The sequence below is a fragment of the Vanacampus margaritifer genome, chromosome 16 (genome assembly GCF_051991255.1).
Source record: "Vanacampus margaritifer isolate UIUO_Vmar chromosome 16, RoL_Vmar_1.0, whole genome shotgun sequence".
NCBI lineage: Eukaryota > Metazoa > Chordata > Actinopteri > Syngnathiformes > Syngnathidae > Vanacampus > Vanacampus margaritifer.
Window position 1 is genome coordinate 5509277 of NC_135447.1, and position 23250 is coordinate 5532526.

Genomic DNA, 23250 nt, shown 5'->3' on the forward strand with positions numbered 1-23250 from the left:
CTTTTTGAAAAGCGTGTTTTTATCTGTCAACATAAATATGACTTTCACCAACAATATAAACATGGCTTTTATTCACAAAATATTTGACCGTTAATACATACAGATTGCACCTGACTGAAAAGTTGAATAATGACAAAAAAAAGCGACAGATGCTCAAGGTCAGGATAGTACTTATTGGTTATGTCACAAAAAAACTCCCATAAATATCTTGTAACACATCAGTCAACTAAGACAACACAACATTACAGTGTAGTTACAGTATAGATGTCTCCATCCGAATGTTGTCACACTCCTGTATTTATTTAGCCCTTGAGATCAGTCGGGTGGCGCACAAAGAAGGGGAGTCGCGTTCATGTTTGGAACCACCCAAGCAAGCGCACTATCATTTTCATCTACTTCGTTGTGACCTTCTTGATTCAACAGCGCTGGAGTTCCTGTCATGTAACAGACATTTTTCCTTATATTTGAAAATAGTTGGAACGCAATTAGGCACATGCAAAAAAAAAGTTCACTTTGAAAACGGACAGGTCAATAAACTCATTAGCGTTCCCTGCTTCACTTTCACGTAATTTCTCATTTATCTGATTATACTTCATTAACACGACTTAATGAAATTAGGGGGGGGGAAAATGCCGGTTAGTTTATAACCTCATAGCATAATCTTGATACATTTATTTCATGAAAATGATTATTTTTAAGCTTGTAAAACCTGCAAAATCCAGTTTAACATTTTGACGATATTACTTTTTAAAATTTGTTGAATGGGGGTATCTTTTAGCTGGAAATCACACAAATGTTAAAACACTGGAAGAGATTATGGTTCGAGAGATACAGAACACAAATATTCCCATTCACTTTTACACAGAAGGAAAATTTTAGAATAGGGGGAAGGGAACTCAAGAATGAGACCTTTCAATTTGGACCGAAATGTTTATTTGATTTACTGTATAAAACTACTGTTAGAATTAAATTGGCCACTCTCGTGTCAAACGATCATTTCTGAATTTTTCCACAATCATGCAGCTTACTTCCCAGTGAAAGTCTTGGAAATGTTGTGTCACTTGAAATAGTAGCACTCATTCCAAAAGTCATGGTGCAGGATACCCACATTTTTCCTTTTGAACAAATTGACCTTTGACACTACTATTCTCAGTGTTAAGGCATTCAATTTAACAAACAGAAACACTGCTGAAGGGCGTCAGGCGGGGTCAGAAATAACCACAAGAGACTTTTCATATTCACATTAACAAAGATACATCACTGTAATAAATAAACACTTGGCAGTATAAAAAAAAAAAAAGGACTGTTGCAGTTCTATCAGGGCTTATGCAGAACGATAAATAGCGTTTTCGAATGTTTCAAAGTTTGGGTCCCGTTCACAGTCCTACACATCCAGTTAGCGTTACTCAACAAATCCTTCACGTTATAAAAGTTACCTCTGACCCCTTAAGGCGTGTTTGACATCATACCCTGCTTGTGTAAACATCATTCAGTGGAAATAGTGGCGAATCTATAGCAGGGGATCTATCGTCATGTTGATCTGGTCTCTGGTGCGCCTGCTGCCGTTGGAGCCGACATAGAGCTCCTCTCTGCGGCACAGCACGTGCCGCTCCAGGATCTTGCGGAAGGTGTTGCGGAAGTCCTGGATGCGGTAGGCGTAGATGACGGGGTTGACGGCCGAGTTGGCGTGGGACAGAATGATGGCCACGTACATGACCACTTTGGGCTTGTGCAGATCCTCGTAGAAGAGCGTGAGGCAGTTGAGGATGTGGACGGGCAGCCAGCAGATGGCGAAGAGCCCCACGATGATGGACAGCGACTTGGCGGCGCGGATCTCCCGCTGCAGCAGGCCGCGGTGGTGGTTGTCGCCGCCGTTGGACACGCACTTGAGCTCGATCTGCCTCAGCTGCATCCTGGCCACCGTGAAGATCTTCATGTAGATGCCCAGCATGATGAGGAGCGGGAGTAGCACGCACACGAAGAAGTTAAAGTAGACCATGTACTCCATGTCCACCACGCTCTCAAAGAAACACTTGAGCTTGCAACTGAGGAGTCGTAAGTGTCCGCCTTTCGGCCCGTTCATAGTGTTGTCCGCTGTGGAGTTGACATTCCCGCAACTCGAGTGTTTGACGTTCCAACCGAAGAAAGGGACCAGCCCGATGACAAAGGACAGGATCCATAAAATAGCGATGATCTCTCTGGCCGTCTTTCCTGTCATCAACTCTTTGTACCTGCATTTAACAACAAAAACAAGACAGATTTACTTATTTTTGTATTCCTAAGACCGTGGTCTGCAACCTGTGGCTCTTTAGTCCCTCTCCTATGGACCTCTTTAAAAAAAAAAAAAAAACTAATTAATTTTTTTTTACATATTTTAAATTTTTAGATAAAATATTATTTAAATCAATTAATCAGATACAAAATTAAGAATTAAATATTCATAAAATGTCAGTCAAAATGTGTAAGTTCTCAGAAAATGGGAGACAAAAGGTTGATGAAGAGGAAAAGCAGAACAGTACCATATAATGCACACAAAATTGCCAAGAAAGTAAGACAATGTATTTTTAAAAAATGTTCAAAAACAAAAGGCAGAAAATTACCATAAAAATGTCTTTGTCACAAAAAAAGTCAGAAAACAATCAAAAGTAACAATAAAATGTCCCAAAAACAAAATAAATCCTAAAAATGACCTTATAATATACACAAAATTGCCACACAAAAAGGCAGAATTATTTTTTAAGACAGAAAAGAAAACTTTAAAAAGTATCTATAATATGTCCAAAAGCAGAAATCCCCCAAATGACCACAAAATTACCAAAAATGACAGAAAATTGATAGCAAAAAGTCAGACACCAAACGTCAAAAAATAGCCATAAACTGTCCAAAACAGGATGAACACAGGCAGAAAATGACCATATGTTCATAAAAATGTCAGACAGGAAGGCAGAAAAGTCTAACAATGTATAAAAAACGAAGTCGGAAAAATTCCACACACAAAAAATCCACAAACTGAAGATGAAAGGCATAAGAAAATAAATCTCAAAGTATTGGATGCTGCATATTTTGTTATGGTGCAGCTCTAATTAGCTATTGGGCCCTCAGTACATTAGACTAACACAGTTTTGTTCATCACAATGTTCAAGGGTTTTGCGGCGCCAGGCAGATTTTTTTATTTATTTGACCTAAAATGGCTCTTGACAGCAAAGTTTGCCTGTTTCATGTGTATGTTCCTTTTTGTTTTTAAAGTAATTCTGTTAAACCACAATTTAAAAGTACCATCTGATTTTCATTAAATTTGTATTTATTATTACTTTTGTCAGATTTAATTTACTGTGAACCGCCATGTTTTTTTGCATAGAATTTCACATTTTAGGCTTCTAGATTTTATAAGCTAATAATTCACTTGCCCGTGCATTGGGAATTCATATTGATTTTGGTAGATAAACGGTCCAGTCAGCCCGTTGTCACGGCACACCAAACCAGCAGCTCAAGAAATTCTGCTGGGTTTGATTTCCCCAATTTTGAAACTAACTAGTTGCATCAGTTTTACCCAACCAAAGTGATGAAACAGATGCGTCATTGAACCGCAAGTTTTCCAATAGCTGAGGGTGGTTTTGTAAAGCTGTGTGAGTGATTCACACATTTAAACACGAGCATCATAATGTTCTGCTTGTAGGCTTTGAACAACTTAATGACTAAAACTTGATCACGCAGTGGCGTCCTCTGGCTCAATTATCAATTTTCTCTACCTTTGCACGAATGCCTGCTCAAGGAGTTTGGTGTTAGCAGGCTTTGAACTGATTGGTTTGCCAAACAGATCCTGTTTAGAGAAACTTGTGTTTTAGTACTTTGGCCTCACAGTTCTTAAAAGGAACCCCGACTGTAATGACATATTTGCTCTATAATTTAATTTGGTTGTTACTAACATAACTATGAGATTCATTTTTCAAAAATCATTGCCAGTTTAATACATTTTGTAGAAACTTTATTTAGACGTACATTGTTATTTACATTGGAGAGTTTTTTTTTCTTTTTTCTGGGGAGAGCTCAGTATTGATCAGTTGACATGTCGTCATCATCATTGTTCTCTCTTTCTTTTTTTTTTTTGGTGTGTGTGTGTGTGTGTAAAAAAAAAAAAAAAAATTCCCATACCGTTCACCTAAACTACATTGGAGAGTTTTGATACGGAGAACGCTACACATGCATTGCGACGTAAACTAGAAAAATTCCCGCGGAAATTTTGAATGGGACTGCTGACTCTTGTAAATGAGCTGAACAGTTTAAAATTTAAACGACTGGAATCGGTCAAGAAATGTGGAAGTTAACCATAATCAACATACACTAAAAGTATCTTACTGTCCATTCAAGAAACATGCACATTCACGCACACACATTGGAACGTTAACATACTGAAGACGTCACGCACCCACATTCCATTGATATTGTATGAGAGACGCACACCTCGGAACAAAAGTATATAACAATGGCGGCGTACGTCCAAATAAAGTTTCTACGCAATGTATTAAACTGAAAATGATTTTGGAAAAATGAATATCATAGTTATGTTCGTTACAACCAAATCAATAATATAGAGCAAACTTGTCATTACAGTCGGGGTTCCTTTTAAAGTTCAGGTTTCCATTGTCGTTCTGGACTTCCTGATATGTTCTACCCGCGCTTGCGGGATTTTCTCCCGGGGTACTCCGGCATCCTCCCGCATTTCAAAAACACGCATGTTGGGTTCATGGAAGACTCTTTTGAATTGTCCGTTGGTGAGAAGTTGCGTGTGAATGGTTGTTTGTCTAAATGTGCACTATGTTAAGTAGGCTAGGATAAGCGCCAGCTCACCTTTGACCCTAAAGCGGATAAGCACTATAGAAAATGGATGGATTTGCTACACGTGTGTCCTTGCTAGCTTGGGGCCGGAATGGGCTGGGGACCGGCAACAAAATGTGACCTAATCCTCAGTAGGTGCAAAAAAAATGTGTCCAGCCTTAATTCACATTGAGTGTATCCTGCTGTTTCTTTATGAGCTTTAAAAAATATATTTTAAAAATAGTTACATAAACAACAATCTTAAAGACTAAATCCTGGATGACTTTTCAACTTTGCCTTTTTGATTTGCATTCTGTCTCATTTCCATTTTCGAGGTGAATTCGCTCAGTTTGTCTCCCACCTTGTTGTGTTTTAAATTCGTGTCGCCAAGGAGCAAGGCTCGTTGCATGTGGGAACAAAAGAGGCTAATGAAGCAGATTATTCTCGCTCAGCGGGTACTCAAAGGACAAATGGCGTGTCCCGCTCGGCGGCATCCTCTGAAGCCCACAGGCTGTTTCCTGACGTGACCTCATGCTTAATGAGACACACACATGCCGACACACACGTAAGCGCCAAACAATCCTTATGACCTCCGCAGCTTCCCAAGAGATGACGTTGACCCGAATAGTAGTTGAGTAGTTATACTGTACTACTCAATACCATCACACTGTTCAATATACACATAATCATGTAGCAGGTGTGTTTTTGTCATACTACTTCCAACTTCTGTGTCTAAGAATCATGCGAAAGGTAGTCCTACTAGCCTAATTCTGCGGCCGCCGGTCAGACCCAATGCAAGGTGAGATTTTCTGGCGACATATTTACAATGTTTGCGAGCAAATTTCCATTAGCTTCCGGGACTGAGCGAAAAAAACGTTTGATGATGGTGAGTGCATTGCTTTGTTTAGGGCTGTTGAACTGTCAACCAAGATAGCATTTAGCATTAGCTAAAGTAACACAGCCATTCAATTTGTTATAAATAGTTCCTGGTAGGGATTGGTCGATTATCGATGCCGATATTAGGCATTTTAACGAATATCAGTATCAGCCTTTTTTTTTGTGCGTGTGAGAATTTCAATTAACTTTATAAGAAATGCTGCTGATCCTAGGAAACTCTCTGCATCTGTTGTTTTTGTTTGAAAGTAAAACAAAGATACGTGAAAGTTTAACATTTCAGTTATTTTGAAAATTTTGGAAAGGTTTAATTACTGTAGAAAACTATAGGGCGCTATGATATTTACTTGTTTAAGTTTTCATAGCGTTTAAGACATACTTATGACCCTGGGAGCGAATTGTATCGTAGCACATAGCTGATTTTTTTTTTTTCTAATTTGTGCTCAAGTGAGTGGCAGTTTAAACAAACCTCAGATAAAGAAAGGGTGTGAAAAAAAATGACTTGAGCAGAAGTAAATGTAAAAAAAAAAAAAAAAAAAGTGCCTTCAGGAAGTTTTGCCTTTAGCCAGGCTGTCAATTATTAGCTCGTTTGAGTCCCATGTGTGCTTTTAAATAGCTGCAAATAAGCCCTGTAGTCGGGACCCGTGCGTCGTGTGAGTTCTGCCCCATGGCCAACAACACCCCCACCTCACACGCTAAAAATGTGCGTGGCCCCCAGGCGAGGGACATGAATTATACACCACATTTGCCTCAGAAGCTTCTATGCACCTGTTCGTCTCTATCTCCTGCTCGCTTGGTCAAGCTTGTACGCGGCAAACCCCCCCCCAAACCCTCGCAAGCTCTCTCAGGGAGTGGCCGGCCAGTCGCATTGGTGAGCGGATTAGCTGTGGCATGACAACAGCTCGCTGGCATCCATCTTTGCTGTTTTCTTTTCTTTCTTTTTTTTTTTTAAACCATTAACATACTTCCACAGCCTGAGGCCAGGAAGCTCTCCAGGCCTCACACACACCAATCTTGATTTTGTTTCACTAAGCCTGTAAACAAATTGAGATGAACAAAATGTACGATAGCAAATTCCCATAATACAACACTTTGGCGTATTTCTAAAACTACCCATTGTGAATTCCGAAATTTTCCACCCCTTTAAAACACTAATCATGTTTTTTTTTAAAGTACATGTACACAATACACTGTAGACAATTTGGCCAGCCTTCATGCTTCAGTGAGCATTAAGAATCAAGCGGGGTAGGAAAGTAAATATCATCCTTGTGTACATCCTCATACGAATTCAATTCGGTGTTTGCCCAACACACAAAAATATTCCACAATCCAAAATACCAACAAGATGTTACTCGACGGCTGTTTCGGACTCTTTTCACTACTTAAAGACATCCTTTTATAGCAAATCCATCCATTTTCTGTGGCACTTATTCCTTATTAGAATTGCAGGTTAGCTGGAGTGGCACCTAACTCCGATGACTTTGGTCTTTTGTGTCCTGGAACTGTTCACGATTGCAATAAAGTTATTGAATTGAGTAGTAAAAGGACAGGTACAGCGGTCAGAAGGACTACATTATGGATTATAGTAAACTACCAATAATCCCAAATAGTGAAAATCTGCAACCAAACACTTAAAAAAATTCAGAATACCCATAAAATGGCAACAAAGCACTACATGTCTGAATGAAACTCCTCAACTCACTTCAACATAGTTTCGTAGCACCAATATGTCACAAGATGGTGCCAGAGTAATTACAGTACACTCTAAAAACAGTTGGGTCAAAAGTAACCCAATCATGGATTAAAAAAAAAATGGACCGATCCACTTTATGGGTCAATTTGACCCAACTTTCTGGGTTATGGGTCAATTAGACCCAACTTTCTGGGTTGTTTTACACTAAAAGACTCATTTCTTGACTCAAATTTGGGTCAAATTGACCCATAAACTTGGGTCAAATTGACCCATAAACTTGGGTCAAATTGACCCATAAAGTTTGAGTCAAGAAATTGGTCTTTTAGTGTAAAACAACCCAGAAAGTTGGGTCAAATTGACCCAAGTAGAGGATCGATCCAATTTTGACCCATACTTGGGTTATTTTTGACATATATTTTTTTTGTAATTCAGCAAATGCAATTGCCAGAAAAAAAAAATTTGTTTAAAAAGGAAAGAAAGACCCTGATTGGTTGAATTATATCTTTGCATGTCTAGCAAGTCAATTTGTGAGTAAATTGAGATGACATCATCGTTATTTCAATCCCTTGTCTACAGTGGTGCTGTGAGATTAAAAAAAAAAAAAAAAAAAAGCATACATATATTTTTATATCTAGATATATATATGGTATTTAAACTATGCAACAAGACAGAAGAGCAACAGGTTTTTTTGTTGTTTTTGTACGTGATGCAAAACGGGAAGACGAACGGGGCCCCAAGGAGAGTGTTGAGTGTGCGTGTTTGTGTGCGTGTCGCCTGTCCCAAGAGGCTGAAAACATCTGGCCCGGCCGGGCCTTTTGCTTCCACTACAACCATCTGTAAAAACACTTTATCTAAGAGCGAATCCGTACCCCAAATAGCTGCAGACACATACAAACATGCACAGACTGCGAGCCACATAAGCATCATTTACTCATTTGAGCCGCGCTGATCTTATTAGTGGACATGTGGCGAGGGGGCGGGAGGTCTTTCAGAACCCACTTAACATCCTATCATGGCTATTATATGGAGCAAGTGTGTCTGTTGTGAGCGGGGTTAACGGGGTGGATAATTTCCGGTAAATTTCCGGAAAGTCTATGGGAAGTTAGGCTGAAGGATTTGGGAAATATTCCACTTATTGTGTATCCACCTGTTGCCAGTCGTAGAGCAGAATAACATTTTTTTGTTGAACCAATCAGGCGCAAAATTGACAAATGAGACCATATTTTATTTATTATATACTATTTATACTTGAGGGTGTGCCGTGAGATTTTCCTGATGTAGAATATTTGTCTTGGCTCAACAATGGTTAGGTCATGATGTGCCCGACTAGCCCTCATGTGACGTTAGCATTAGCATTGATGCTAACCTAGTTATGTTTATTAGTTTTGACGTGATGTCATGGCCTGGAGAGACAAAGCAGTAAAGCATCAGCTGACTTTCCTCACTCCCTTGCCTTCCAGTATTTGATCTCGTTTTATCATGTTTGATGTGATTGTTTTGGGGATTTGTGTGTGTTTGGTATTCATTATTGCGTTGGTTTTATCGTTATTGTAATGCCACTGGAAGCTATTGTATCACATGACTGATATTCACATTGGCGCGATTCCATGTCGAATGAGATCCCAAGTTTGATGTTGTGCCAAAAGCACTTCAATAGCCATGATGCCCGCAAGCCAGAAGCTGAGCTCCACTGTGTTTGTTTACGAACAAGGCGTGTGGCAAGAGTGTGTTTCAATTCCATTTCTTTCATATCCCTCATCTAATACGCAAACAAATGAAAGGTCAAATATTTTGGTGGAAAGGATTGTGTTCAATTCCCAAGGCCACAATTGGACACATTTGTGAGCCGCAAAGTTGGCAGGCAGACGACTTTCCTCCCAACGCACGAAAATGTCCTCCCCTGCTGACGTTTGAGGCTAACGTAAATGACAACACATCTCAGTCAAAGAGCCCCACGGGAGGGCGCAGCCAACTTGTATCGCTTTCAAATGTACGCGACTGATGTTCATGCGATCTCCTCATCAAGCGCTCGTTCATTCAGACATCTTTGACTTGAGTTAATATATGCAGATTTGCGATCTGAGAACAGTGAGCGCAGCAAAACTGAAGGCTGATGTGACACAAGGTGGCTCAATCATCGGAATCCGCGGCGCTTGAATCAAGGTGGCTGGATGTCTTTTTCTGTTTTGTTTGTTGTTGTTTTTTTTTTCTCCAAAAATGATTTAAGCATTTATGCTCCTCAGCTACCAATTTTAGAGTTTTCCAGCACATTTATGAGGGCAGGAACGGCAAACTAGTGCAACAGTCTCTTTGCACAAATAACATGTTGCCAATGAACACCGACCACACCCATATTCACTTAACTTTCATTTCACGTCACTTTTCACAGAAATAAGGCTAGGAAATGTTAAAAAAAAAAAAACAGCTTCAGTGCTACTTTATGCTAAACTTTTCTTTTTTTTTTTTTTTTACTTATCCAATATGTAGCCACACATGCTTTGGAGAGACGGACATCCTGGACTAGTTGTCAGCCCTTAATTAATGCTAATGAATGGTACATTGCTATTTTTTAATATGATTAATCACATTGAATTAGTTGCATCATTCTATTAAGGATCCACAGAAAAGAAAACACTATAGGAAATTTAATTCTTGGGCGGCATAGTGAGCTTGTGGTTGTTAGAACATCTGCCTTACAGTTTTGAGTAGGGACGTTTGATACCAGTGCGAGTATCGAAACTCTTGAGTAGTCACCGATACCAAGTACCGATACCACTAGTACTTTTGATACATCAAATTACCCTAAAAAAAACATGGACAGGTCATTTTAAATAAATATCTACATATCCCAATATAGCATTTTCCTTTATATTGCACGACATTTGTCGCAATTGTGTATCATTGTAATTTGTCATTTCTAGTTCCTGACCCTTAAAAATCCATAAAGGCGGCCGATACTGGTATCGGTTGCCGTCGTGAGTACCAATACCTTGAAGTAAGGCCTGGGGTCAGTCTGATACTGATACCTGGTACCTACCTAGCTCAAAATTTGAAATAAAAAAAATTGAAAATTGCAGTTGATTTCATGCCATTATTTTATTTTAAAACCCGCTATATTGGGATATATACGTCCTTGTTTTTTTTTTAGGGGGGGTAGGGGTTATCAGTATCCAAAGTACTAGTGGATACATCCCGGATTAATATAAATGCATAGAAGAAGAACGAGGATGGGGCAAATGAATCCACTCCACATGGTGGCGTTTGCTCACCTGAGAGGGATTTTAACCGCCAGGTATCTGTCGATGGCGATGGCAAGCAGACTGAAGATGGAGCTCTGGGTGAGAACCAAGACGAAGCAGGCCAGGAAGAGGCAGCCGTAGAAGTCCAGTCGGATGCCGATGCTGATGGTGATAGCAAAAGGGATGGCCAGGCATCCCACCAGGATGTCGGCCACGGCCAAAGACACCAGGAAATAGTTGGTGGCGTTCTTCAGGGTGGTGTTGATGGCCACGGCCCAGCACACCAGAACGTTGCCGGAGATGGAGAAGAGAGCAATGACCACTTCAATGACGATGTACAACGTCCTCAGTCCGTCGTCATTCATTCTTCTGAGCTCCAACAAGTCTCCAGTCAGGGCGCAATTACGTCATTTGGTTGGCATCCAATAATAGTCCACAAGCGCGAGCTGCTAAATTGCCCATCTGGAAGGAAGGAAAAAAGAAGCATTATTAACAAGCTTTCATGCGCTCGTTTGCTGCTTTTATTACCTTTGCAAAGCTGTGCATCGTCCGACGGCGCGTCCACGCCACGAGTGGCCGCCGAGTGAAGACTTTCCACGAGTGGGCGCAACTTTCGCCACTGACAGCACTTTTCAAGTCGAGGAGGAACACGAGCGTGGGCGAATGGTGACATTTTCGTACAAACCACGCCCCCCCCCCCCCCCCTCTCCCTCTCGCTCTCTCTCTTACGCGACACACACTAAAAGCGCACTTCTCAGTCTAGAGATAAGAGAGGAATCCCAAGCTACAGCGCCACCTACAAGCCGTGCGTAATTACGCACGGATCAAACACGCGCTCCACGTTGAGTGTACACGCTCTCATCCGCGTGACACAAAACTTCTTTACGGACAAACATCATGAAAAGTGATTCCATGATCAAGATACTTCATATGCATCTTTTCCACTACTAATGTGACCCAACTTGTCCAACTATTGAAACGAATACATATTTTTAAGAGGAAGGATAATGAGGTACAGGACAAGTGTGAACCTGGCTGACCGTTCGGAATTACGTCATTCAAACGCATTTTAAATGGGAAGCAGTACACACCTGCTGTCATTCAAAGTGCCTCTGACGAACCCCAAAGAACGTTCAAGAAGGCGGTGTATATTTTATTTCTCCAATATCTGTACTTTCTAATCTTTACTTAGTTGACAGAGGCTTACTTTTTTCTTTTCTTTTTTTTACTTCCGCAATAAAACCAAATAAATTAGTAGAGGTACGGTGTGTTTCTTTTTCTACTTGTTAGCTAAATTAGCATTTTTTGTTTGTTTGTTGGCAAAGCTTTGGGAACACATTGGTTTCATAGTTTGTCAAGAGCTATTTTTTTTTAACTAATTAGAATAAAATGTAATATATATTAATAATAAAATAAATGTATAATATATAATAATTATTATTTGTACTTCTACATAAGTGCAGCATTTTTTTATTTCACCACCTGTTGAGAAAAAATGAATATGTTTGCCGTTCCTGCCCTAATAAATAAAATTAAAAAAAAGTGCAGCATGTGTAATTTCACCACCTGCTGAGAAAAAGCGTGTGCCTGATTGACAGTCATCAAGTATCTAATTTCTATGACCATCAGCTGAACTGGGAGCCAATTTGGCCCTTCTCACCTTTGGGACAAACTGCTTAAAAAGAGTGTTAATAATGAATAAAAATCGACAATCCTTTTATTAATGCAACAGCTCTTAAAACTTCACAAATGTTTGTCCACGTTTTACTCCTCGGGATGCATGTAAATAAATAATGTTTTACTTCCAAAGCGACAATATGTTGCTGGGAACAATAAGAAAATATGACATCTCACACATGTACTATTGTGGATGACATGTTTCATATATTAAAATACAACCAGCCATATCATTGTTGCTGTTTTATGGCTCACAATAGAATGCACTTTTGATGACAAAATAATTCTACTAAGAATTCCTTAATGGTTGTCAAGTTGGGAAGTAGAAGCACTCAATCTCCAGCGATCCATCTTGTTTACAACAAGCACAAATGGACACTTTTAAAGCAACATCACACACATTTGTCATGACTCGTGTACACTTTGAACATACTGCATCTCATTTGACACATTTGAAAGTCATGGAACACTTTGAATAACTTTTAGAAGAGACTAAAAGGTGACTTTTCCCCATATATGGACCATTACCTGGTTTAATTAGAATTTGCTATTTAAACAGTCCTCTTCATCAATGGACTTTTATCTTTTGAGAGTAGAAATATATTGAGTGGCTGCATGGTGGGTTTTTTAACGTGTTTGCGGTAGAAAAAAAACGCTGCTCCACAACGGATGAGCTCGAGTGGCCGGCACCAAGCAGGGAAGGTTGGGAAGGGGGGATGTCGTGCAGACGCCAGTCAGGTCTCAAAGTACTTGTAGATCTGAGAGACGTACTGCATGACGCTCTGCCAGTCGGGCCTGTCGGTCTTCATCAGCTCTTCGATGTTCTGCTCAGCGTAAAGACACGAATGCAATGTCACATTATTTAAAAAAAAAAAAAAGTACACAAATACTGCAGATTAGTAGTCTCCATATGAAGGTATGCACTTTTTTTTTTTTTTTAAATGACGCAATAACTTTTTTCGATACATCACATAAGTAAAAATACTTGTCAGTAGAGTTAATAAAGGTTTATTGATGGCGACTGTTTGAGCCTGGAACATTTCCTACAAGAAAAATGGATTTTAAATCCAGGCGAAATCCGATTGGAGACTCCTGCGCTCCCTTTTAAAGGTTCCACTGTATTAAGTTAGACAAGAAAAAAAAAAAAGAACATTTCCAATCTTGTGGCCAGATGCACGCAACAAATGTGAACTATGGTCAGGATGGAACATTCTTTCACATTATGCAGTCCTCGTGAGGGTCCTTTTGCCCTCTTGCAGGTACATAATAAATGAGCTGTTTGACCGATTTATCTGCTGTATTTAAATCACTGAGACAAAACAGTGATGAGGTGGTATGTAAAGATGCGCGAGAAAAAAAAAAAAAAGACATAAATCGTAGTTGGATGATCACAACGTATCTACTTGTTCCCCACTGGCGGCAAGATGATACACAATCATTTTTTTGTAAATTCGGCCCTTCAACATGTGCACTTCCTGGTAACTTTGCTTTAGAAGTAGCAATGGAAGCTAAACTTTACATTTCTGGCATTTCATGGTTAGAACTCAGCGTGGTCGCTTCTCTGCTGTCAAACAGACGCGGCCCCGATAAGGCAGATTGGGACGGTATGAAAGAAATGCAGACTAAACTGTTTGGTAAAAGAATTCAAGGTTATTGTGTGGAAGATACCAGTAAGATGATGAAATAACAGCTGGCGGTCCAGTTTAAGTTGAACTCATTCACTGCCATTGACGGCTATAGACGTCAAAAATTCTTTTGAACTATTTCTATTAGTTTAACATTTTTTTTCCACTTTTCCGCCTGATGCCCCGAATTTTTAATAATCTTTAAGATTACAATTTTTAATTGTAATTAATCGCATGACTTCACTAGGTAACTCAGGATTAATCACACATTTTAGATCTGTTCTAATAGTACAATAAAAAAATACTCTTGTTAACAAAAGTAGAAACAAATTTAAACTAATAGAAATAGTTAAAATGATTTTTTGACGTATTTTGCCGTCAATGGCAGTGAATGAGTTAATAGCATAAACTCATTTTGGTCATTTTTAATGATCAATACTTAATTAATGTATTTATAATTTGACTTTAAAAAAAAACAACAACAACAAAAACCTTATTTGGGGTATCATATAAAAAATTATTATTATTTTTTTTAGATTTTGATAAAAAAAAAAAAATGGGTTGGTTTGCGTCAAGAAGGGCATCCAGTATAAAAACTGTGCCAAACATATGCGAATGTCTCATGACAAAGTTTTTCTTAGAAAATGTTGCTAATAAAATTAGTATTGTTTTTAACCACATCTACTAATAACCTGGTACCATTTTTTGGTAGCTTTAACTCATCAGTATGGCTACTTTTAAACAAATCCTCCACCTAAAGCGCTGTGGATAAATAACCCAACATTGGCTCACTCCCTCTTGGAACCAGTGCTGGGCTAGCTACAGTACATCACCCAATTTGAGTTACTTAAAACCCAGTAGTTTTAAGAGTCTAATCAGACCTGAGACAATCCAGCAACAATGAAAGTAGCTATGTTTAAAAAAATAAATAAAAAGAAGTAAAAAAGTCAGGACAATCAGAAGGGAAATAGCCCATAAAGCATCTGACAAATGCCTGTTTTTAAGTGAAATCTATTGAAGAAAAAACCCTTCTGTATAATCGGTCATTCACACTCACCAGGGAAGGTTTGATTCCAATGCTCTCAGCGGCCTGGAAAGCCAGAGTGAGATTCCGAATCTGAAGGAAAAATAAATCACTGCCACATTTCCACACTTGACATAGAGAGCTTTTTTTTTTTTTTTTTACTGCAACAATAACAGACAGTATTATCACATATCAGTGTCAAAAACAAACACACAAAAGCTACATTGATGACATTTTTGGAAGATTCTTTGGTTGACATTGGAATTGGGTTTTGTACTTTATGGCCGATCTGATAGTATAAATATCTGCTTCAAATTCTAATCCAGCTGTTTTTTCAGTAATACTGTATAAGTTTATATATATTAAAAAAAAAAACTAACTTCCTACAGTCTGTAGTAAGAGTTGTCATTTTTTGACAAACACTGTTACAAACATAACATTTGAAAGTGCTCTGCACTCTGTCCCCCGCCTTACCCCGATTATCCCATAAACGGAGGCAAGCGAGCGCCTGAACTCATCATGTTTGCCTTCAAACATGCCGGCTCCATTTTGGATGATAAAGTACTCCACTATTAACGATATTATTAAATCAGTTGCGATGCAGCCTGGCTGGAAAAGAGCACTTTTGCCCTGTTTCCCGCCCTAAAAGTCGAGGCCATCGATTACAATCTTGGGTAAAAAAACATCTGATGATAAAGGGCGAGAGGGGCAGTAATGGGATTAGCGGAAGGACAGATTACACTGGAAAGAGCTGCTTGGCTGTTTGGGCCCGAGGGTGAAGTCACTCAACAAGAGTTATTAAAGTCAACTCCCGTCTATTGAATTATTCAGCGCCGTGCCGCTGTCATCGGCTTAATGTAACGCTCATGACTCATTCGTCACTTAGGATGAATCAGTGCAGGTGTTTGACTTTTGTTTGAACGCGGCGGCCACAGGACTGGTATGCTGCTCCGACCATGTGACCAACTACACACAAATGCTGCATTCAAAAGTACTGTAGCCAACTTTATAACGAAAGTATGTAGCATGGTTTAACGGCGGAAACAAAAATAAATGTTCCTCTGATATGAGTGCTGATTGAAGTTTAGAAAATATTATAGATTACCCTCGGGGTTTATTTCAATGTCTTAACCATGGTCCTATGAAAAGATTCTCTTGTCAAAACTTGAACTCGGAAGGAGCCACAAGTAACCTTTGTGACATTACAACTATGCGTAACAACTGATTTGTTCACTTATGAATGTGGGAGCTCGCAGGCTGCTTTTGACTCCAGCTAAGCATACAAAGGAGTCGGTATCTATACAATATGTGCAATACATAGAGTAGGTACAGATACAGTGTATACAAATGCATATATATACATATATAGTATATATTTTTTTAATGGAATTAATCACATGCATTCAATAGTTAACTCACACTTTTTTGTCTGCTCGAAATGTACATTATAGATTTTTTAAAAAGTTTTTCCATATTCTTGTCAATTAACATAAAAGTAGACAAATATGTTGACCCAATACAAATAGCCTATGGTTGTATCTTTTAGTTCATTGATACAGTAATTTCATAATTCATAAAATTATTTGAAGTTTAAAAAAAAATTATTTACTGCACTTAAGAAAACTAACTAACATTGAGGTCATTTTTCACCCACTAGATAGCATTAGCATTTCATGTTGGACATTGGTGACAGCACAAAACATTTTTCTTTTCATATTAGGAAGCGTCGTTTAAAAAAAAAGTGTTCCGTTAAAGGAACGTTTAAGTTAATGGACTCGTAGGTATGTGTGAAGTCATTTTTTTGATTGAAAGTCAATCATAGTCGAAAGTGAGTCAGGTGTTTCTTCCTTCAGTTTCGTACCTTATCTTGACTGACGAGTTCCTGGTAGGGGATGTGGGCGGGCAAATATGTGTGCAGGAGGGCACAAAAAGCCAAACCATCACTCCAACTGCTGCTGAAGTTAGTCACATCAATATTCTGTCCGGAAACAAAAAGATGGAGGTCACCAAAAAATAAAAAAATAAAAATCATAAAATCGCAACAAAAAGGAATGTCTGTAAAATCCAGTTGAAGAGCAACCTGAAGGAATTATTGAAGGATATTTATTAATCAGCAGCAAAGTATCAGATAAGTCAATACATGTGAGAAGCTGAGTCATGTTAAACCGTCAGGGGTTTTGTGTATATCTTTGAGCCAACGTTGCAACGCTACTTACTATAAGTGACAGATTAGACATGACTAGCATTTGCGCCTTTGTTTACTGACGCTTTAATCTGCTGGTCATCAGTTTGTGCCCCGAGGACCGCAGTCCAGCTGATTTTCATTCCAAATATCTAATCAGAGGATTGATCCAAACCAGTGACTGCAGGCCAATGCAATTAGCTACCTGATTGGACGCAAAAACTACGCAGCTCCTCAGGTCCTGGGGAAACCAATACAAAAAAACTAAATCTCAGCCCACACGTCCATGAATAATGCCTGAGCTCGTGATGAGACATGTTTGGTGACATCTGAATGTTCCTCCATCTTACCCCCCCCCCCCCCCCCCCAAAAAAAGCCAGAGACGCCAGTTCTGGCGTCTCTGGCTTTGATTTTTGGAATCATGCTTCTGTTCTTCCTCCCTTGTACTCACAGAATGCTTTGAATAGTTTAAAATGTGTGCTTTGTTTACTACATACAAGAATAAAGTTAGGGTGACCAACTGTCGCTCACAGTTGTCATGGCGATTCTTACGATAAACCAATTAAAAAGGAATTTAACTGTTCAATCGCTAGTGTCTGCGTTTTCATCAAACCAGAACTACTTCCTGCTTCTGTGTCTAAGAATCATGGGATATGTAGTCCTACTAGCCTAATGCTGCTATCGTCGGTCAGACCCAACACAATGAGGCCGAGCTTTTCTGCCGGCATATTTCCGTCTCGAGGTAAAGAGCACAGCTAGCTTCCAATAGCTGCCAGGACTGAGCAAAATAGGTTGGGTAATGGTGAATGTGATGCCTTATTTATAGCTATTGAATTGTCAACCAAGATAGCTTTAGCATTAGCCAAAGTAATAACACAACCAGATTGACTAATGATTCAATTTATGAACAGTTTTTGCTAAATTGCAGTGTCATGGATTTTAATTTAGACAATCTGGTCACACTATGGAAATAAGACTTTATTTTTAACACCCCAGTTAGCATCATATAGCTGGAAAGACCTATGCTAATTAGCAAACGATAGCGAGCTAATAAGTCTTCCTCATTTCAGACACACGCTGACTTCAGGACCTCTGGTAATATTATGTCATGGTGGATTTATATCAAAGGGTTAATTAGGATTTTTTTTCCCCACTTGTAAAGACAAACACAAATATAATAATAATTATAGGAAAAGGAATACAGTAGTTAATATTATGTATATATATAAATATTTTAGTTATCACATCCAATATGTTCATATTGGAAAATGTTTGATGGTAGATTCGAGGCCGCAAGTGAGAGTGGTTTGCTGTCACCCTCAACTAATATCAGTCTGTTGCACGCCGTCATTCCCTAACTATCTCTTCTTTCTGCAAAACTAGTATCCCTGTGTGTGTGTGTGCATTTGCGTACACATGCACATGTGATTAAAGGTTAGTCACAATGCAGACACTCAGAGACAATGATAGATGATGATGATGATGAATAAATAGATAAGGGAGGCTGGAGAGGGCCGCACGTGCACGTGTGAGTATTGTGCGCTCCTGAAAGTAGATCTGAACTGATGGTCTGGGGTGGGCGGGGGGGGGGGGGGGGATCACGGAGGCCAGCGGTGGTTGTGGAGTTTTCGGGAGAGAGGCATGCATGCTAAAACAGCAGCAGACGAGAGCAGCTCGCTGGGAGCCGGCTCGGAAAAGCAAACACAGCATCAAGCGACAGGAAGCGTCTCGCTTGGCACAAAAGGCAGAGACATGGCTTTTTTTTTCTTTCTTTCTTTTTTCTTTTTAATTCAGGCTCTGAGGAGAGAAGAAGGGGGTTGTTCACAGGGAGGGAATGGGCAGACCATGACGAGCAGAACAGGTCAAAAAAGCAGAAATTATCAACTGCAGTCAACAAATTTCAAAAGTTCTGACAGTGGGCAAGCTGCAGGCCAGAAAATGGGAGACACTTTTCTACGAACTGTCGTGTCATCTGTCTGAAACTATTTGAGTTTCAAGTAGTGTGAATCTAAATAAATATGTGATTCAAAATTAATTTTTTAATAGTTAACAAAAAATAACAAAGGTTAAACTAAATTGGGAAAAAAGTCAATACAAATAAATGAGAGTGCATGAAAAATATCTTACGAAAATGTCCTTTGTTTTCATTTTTGTCAATTAATTCACACAAGCTTTCGGTTTATTTTAAATGAATTTAAATGTAATTTATTTTGGTAGGTAGGCAGATCAAACCGTCGTTTGGTAATTGTAGTTTACTTACTAATACTAGGCAACCTTTTTTTTTTGCACTTGACAAATACTGTACTAAACAACATAACAAATTTATTAATAATAATAATAATAATAATAATACTATAACATTTTCAAAGGGAAAAAATAAACCCGCTCTAAAATTAACAAAGGTAAAACTAAATTGGAAAAATAGTCAATAAAATGAAAATGAGAGTAATACTAATACTAGGCAACCTTTTTTTGCACTTGACAAATACTGTACTAAACATAACATAAATAAATTAAAACTAATACTAAAACTAACAAACATTTTCAAAGGGAAAAAATAAACCCACTCTAAAATTAATTTAAATTCACTGAATTTTAAATAAGTCAAAACAAAATAAAAACTCTGACTATAACTATAATGACAAAGTCAAGGTACAACTGTATACTGTTACTATACCGAGCTGTTGAAAACAGATACAAAAAAAAAAGAAGCCAAAATGCAAAATGTTTTTTTTTTTTTAAATGCCATCAGACTAAAGGGATGAAAGCAGTAGACATCAGCCTGAGAGGCTCGTCTGACTGATGAGCTCAGTATATTTCCTGTCAGACAATCACTTTGCCTTACCACCGCGAGCATAACAGCCACCAGGGGAAGGGGGGGAAGAAAGAAAGAAAGAATGACAAAAGGACAACCAAATAGGTAAATCACGGTAAGAAAACATGAACAAGAAGTGAAAGCTCGAGTGAAAGTTGGACTCACTTGCTCTCATAAATGAAATGCCTCAGATAACCTGATCACATCTTGACTAAACCCGGACTCCCATTTTTTACAGTACATTCAGACAGTGAAGGGAGCTCCTCTAAATGTCAGTCTGACAAACAACGCCCATCTGGGAGAGGAGGGGGTCGAGGGGGGGTCGGTGCTACTCGGCAAGATCCAGGAGGCTCTTTTTGTATTGGACAATGTGTTCATCAGGAAACATTTCAAATAACCCAATTTTCCCTGAATTACACAGCACAGCATTTCCTGCTATTGTTATAATGGGGCTATTTGACAGACGCTTGGAGTGGTTTAAATACCGACTCAGCACATCTCGGGGCCTCTAAGAATAGCTCAACAAATATATTGTTGTTGAACCCAGACAACTGCTGATTGTTAGCTTTTAACAGTGACTCAGCGGAAATATTACTAGCTACATTTGGTGCGTTTGCACCCATGATCGCTCTTCCTGGGGCGGCGGCGGCTCAACTGTAAGACCTTGCGCTTTGGAAGCTGAGGGTCAAGGTTCAAATGAAAAAATGGCACCTAGTTGTTGGACAGATAAGAGTCTGCTTCCTGACTACTGTTGAGGTGCCCTTGTGCAAGACCTCTGACCCCAAAAACTCGGACATCTCTCCATGTGTAAGGAGGATTTCCCCTCGAGGGATTATAATCAGCATAATAAATTAAATTACCAGAATTTACACTACATTGTTTTCTCATTCAGTGTCTGACCTCCACTGCTTCCAACTCCTGGGGGGTCCCGTTCCTGTATTTCTACACGTTTTGTGTGTGTGTGTGAGAGAGAGGAAAAGCGTTTCCCAGACGGGGCCGGATGAGCTGTCCTCTGACAAGCCCCGCTGAGCCGAGCGCTTCAAGAATTTGCTCATTGTTCCCATCTTAAAACAAATAGGATCTTTATTTTGGTTAATGAGAATTTTTTTTATAAGAGTCTGCAGCCCCCCCCAATAAAAACTGTTATGATAATAAGATAAAAAGTAATATTGTGTTTGTGGAATACGAGCTAAGCAGGAAAATCCACCCATTTTTATCCATCTCAGGGGGGCGGCCATTTTGTCACTTACTGTCGACTGAAAATGACATCACAGTTGCTAAGGTAAAAGACCAATCATGGATCACCTGTTTTCTTAAGATGTGCTGCGATTGGTCGTTTCCAGTCAACAGCATGTGGCAAAATGGCCGCACCCTGAGATAGATAAAAAACGGGTGGATTTTGCTTAATTCATATTCCACAAAGGCAATATTAATCAAAACGCCGTGTTTAGAGTACAACATATTGTAAAGAATTTTTGTGTGTTGACTTCCCCTGAAATATTGAATTAGTCAGCAAATTTCCATAGCACATTGTTTGTTCACCCAAATGTTGCGTCTCAACCTTTTTTGAGCAAAGGCGCATAAAAAAAAGTCACCAAAAATGTTTGTACAAATCAAGTACACGCGTATGTACCTTCTGCCATCTAGTGGAAAACCACTGAATTGTTCTGCTTGTCACTACACGTCGCTGGTATAGTTGAATGAATGATGGATTATTTGTAGTAAACTCTCACGACACGTTTATTGATAAAAAGTCAAATAAAATAAAAAGTAAGCACATTACGATTTTTGATTCAACTTAAGATCCAAGGAGCCGTTTTGAACTCTAATTTCCTGCGAGTGACCCCCTCGGCATCAGTCAATCGGAACCAGTTTAAGGCCCTCACTCACTCACTCACTCACTCACACCTAACACACATACAAATACCAGTAAGTTCACCTGAGCCCAATTCATGATATAAAGCACGTAGGCCATCGTGTCTCCTTTCATCAAGTTGTTGTTTCGTGCGGTAAATAAGCTCATGTGTTTGCACAGCGCCATGTAAGATGATAAGACACAATCAGTTCACAAGCTCCACTGTGCTCTCTGTCCCTCTTGTGATGATGACAGCCCCCCCCCCCTCCCCCAGCCCCCCCCACACACACAAACACACTTATGTCTCCCGCTCCATTATCGATTGTGCGATATCAAGCTTTGTATGCAGATATAATCACACAGATTTGCTTTGGAGCTCAGCGGCTTATGTATACCTGCTCACAATAGCTCTCGTTTCCTGTTGCACTTTATAATTAGGCTTCTGTCTGACGGCAACTGGTGACCTCTTGTTGCCTTTGTTCTCATCTTCCTCACTGCTGCTTTGCTGGCAGATGCACACATGATATCTATCCATCCATCTATCCATCTATCTATCGTACATTCAATTATGTAGCATAAAGACAATGTTTTGTCAGTTGTCTCAGACAACTAACAAAATATTGACAACTTAAAAGAGCTTAATGCTTGAAGAACTATTACGCCTTTGAGTCCGGAGCCCATTTATGTGCATGTACTGATAACGGCACTGACCTTATCGCAGTCTTACATGACTGTGACGGACCAACGTGAATGGTACTTTTTTGTCTAGAAATCCACACGTAAAGTGACACTATGTGGGTAAAGTACCTGTAATTGGAGTCTTGATATGGACAGAGACTTTGCGACACTGGAACAAATTACCCGACCTTTCATAAGATGTATGAGAACTGAAATGGTGTCAGTAGTGACATCATCGCTCTCACCCTCCCCCACCCCTCCTCTCACCCCCTACCACCCTTCTCCCCCCTCTCTCTCTCCCCCTCTCTTTCTCCCCCCTCTCTCTCTCCCCTAGCCCCCTCTCTCTCTCTTTCTCTCCCCTACCCCCTCTCTCTCTCCCCTACCACCCCTCTCTCTCTCTCTCTTTCTCCCCCTCCCCTCTCTCTCCCCCTTCTCTCTCTCTCTTTCTCCCCCCTCTCCTACCTCCCCCTCTCTCTCTCCCCTACCACCCCCTCTCCTACCTCCCCCTCTCTCTCTCCCCTACCACCCTTCTCTCTCTCTCTCTCCCACTCTCTCTCCTACCCCCCTCCCCCTCTCTCTCCCCCTCTCTTTCTCCCCCCTCTCTCTCTCCTACCCCCCTCTCCCCTCTCTCTCTCCCCCTTCTCTCTCTCTCTCTCTTTCTCCCCCCTCTCTCTCCCCCTCTCTTTCTCCCCCCTCTCTCTCTCCTACCCCCCTCTCCCCTCTCTCTCTCCCCCTTCTCTCTCTCTCTCTCTT

The 23250-nt window shown here is 39.8% G+C and overlaps 3 protein-coding genes across 15 annotated transcripts in view; 1 reads left to right on the top strand and 2 right to left on the bottom strand.

The window, feature by feature from the left end:
• The window catches only part of zswim7 (zinc finger, SWIM-type containing 7), a 78471-nt gene that overhangs the window by 9694 nt on the left and 45527 nt on the right, over positions 1-23250 (top strand). Inside the window, exon 6 of one of the 11 annotated variants that reach the window (XM_077547133.1) lies at positions 20857-21118. The exons of 8 other annotated variants lie outside the window; for them this stretch is intronic. In XM_077547133.1, the coding sequence (XP_077403259.1) occupies positions 20857-20863 (7 nt within the window). In that variant the 3' untranslated portion in view covers positions 20864-21118. Of the gene's footprint in view, positions 1-306; positions 565-1735; positions 1890-20856; positions 21119-23250 lie in introns of those variants that run through there. 2 more of the 11 variants (XM_077547132.1, XM_077547134.1) reach the window with 2 other exon arrangements.
• Positions 50-11310, bottom strand: adora2b (adenosine A2b receptor). Of its 2 annotated transcripts, XM_077547122.1 has the most exons (3): positions 11170-11306; positions 10672-11103; positions 50-2231 (listed from the first exon to the last, which is right to left on the bottom strand). In XM_077547122.1, the coding sequence occupies exons 2-3, from the start codon at positions 11004-11006 to the stop codon at positions 1511-1513; spliced, it is 1056 nt and encodes a 351-aa protein (XP_077403248.1). In that variant the 5' UTR covers positions 11007-11103; positions 11170-11306; the 3' UTR covers positions 50-1510. The 2 variants fall into 2 exon arrangements, with proteins under 2 accessions (XP_077403248.1, XP_077403249.1); XM_077547123.1 differs by having other exon boundaries at positions 10672-11310.
• Positions 11381-23250, bottom strand: part of specc1 (sperm antigen with calponin homology and coiled-coil domains 1) — a 52306-nt gene continuing 40436 nt past the window's right edge. For both annotated transcript variants that reach the window (XM_077547118.1, XM_077547119.1), the window contains 3 exons: positions 16829-16945; positions 15001-15060; positions 11381-13142 (listed from right to left, as the gene is read on the bottom strand). In XM_077547118.1, coding sequence (XP_077403244.1) covers positions 13053-13142; positions 15001-15060; positions 16829-16945 — 267 coding nt within the window. In that variant the 3' untranslated portion in view covers positions 11381-13052. The remainder of the gene's footprint in view (positions 13143-15000; positions 15061-16828; positions 16946-23250) is intronic.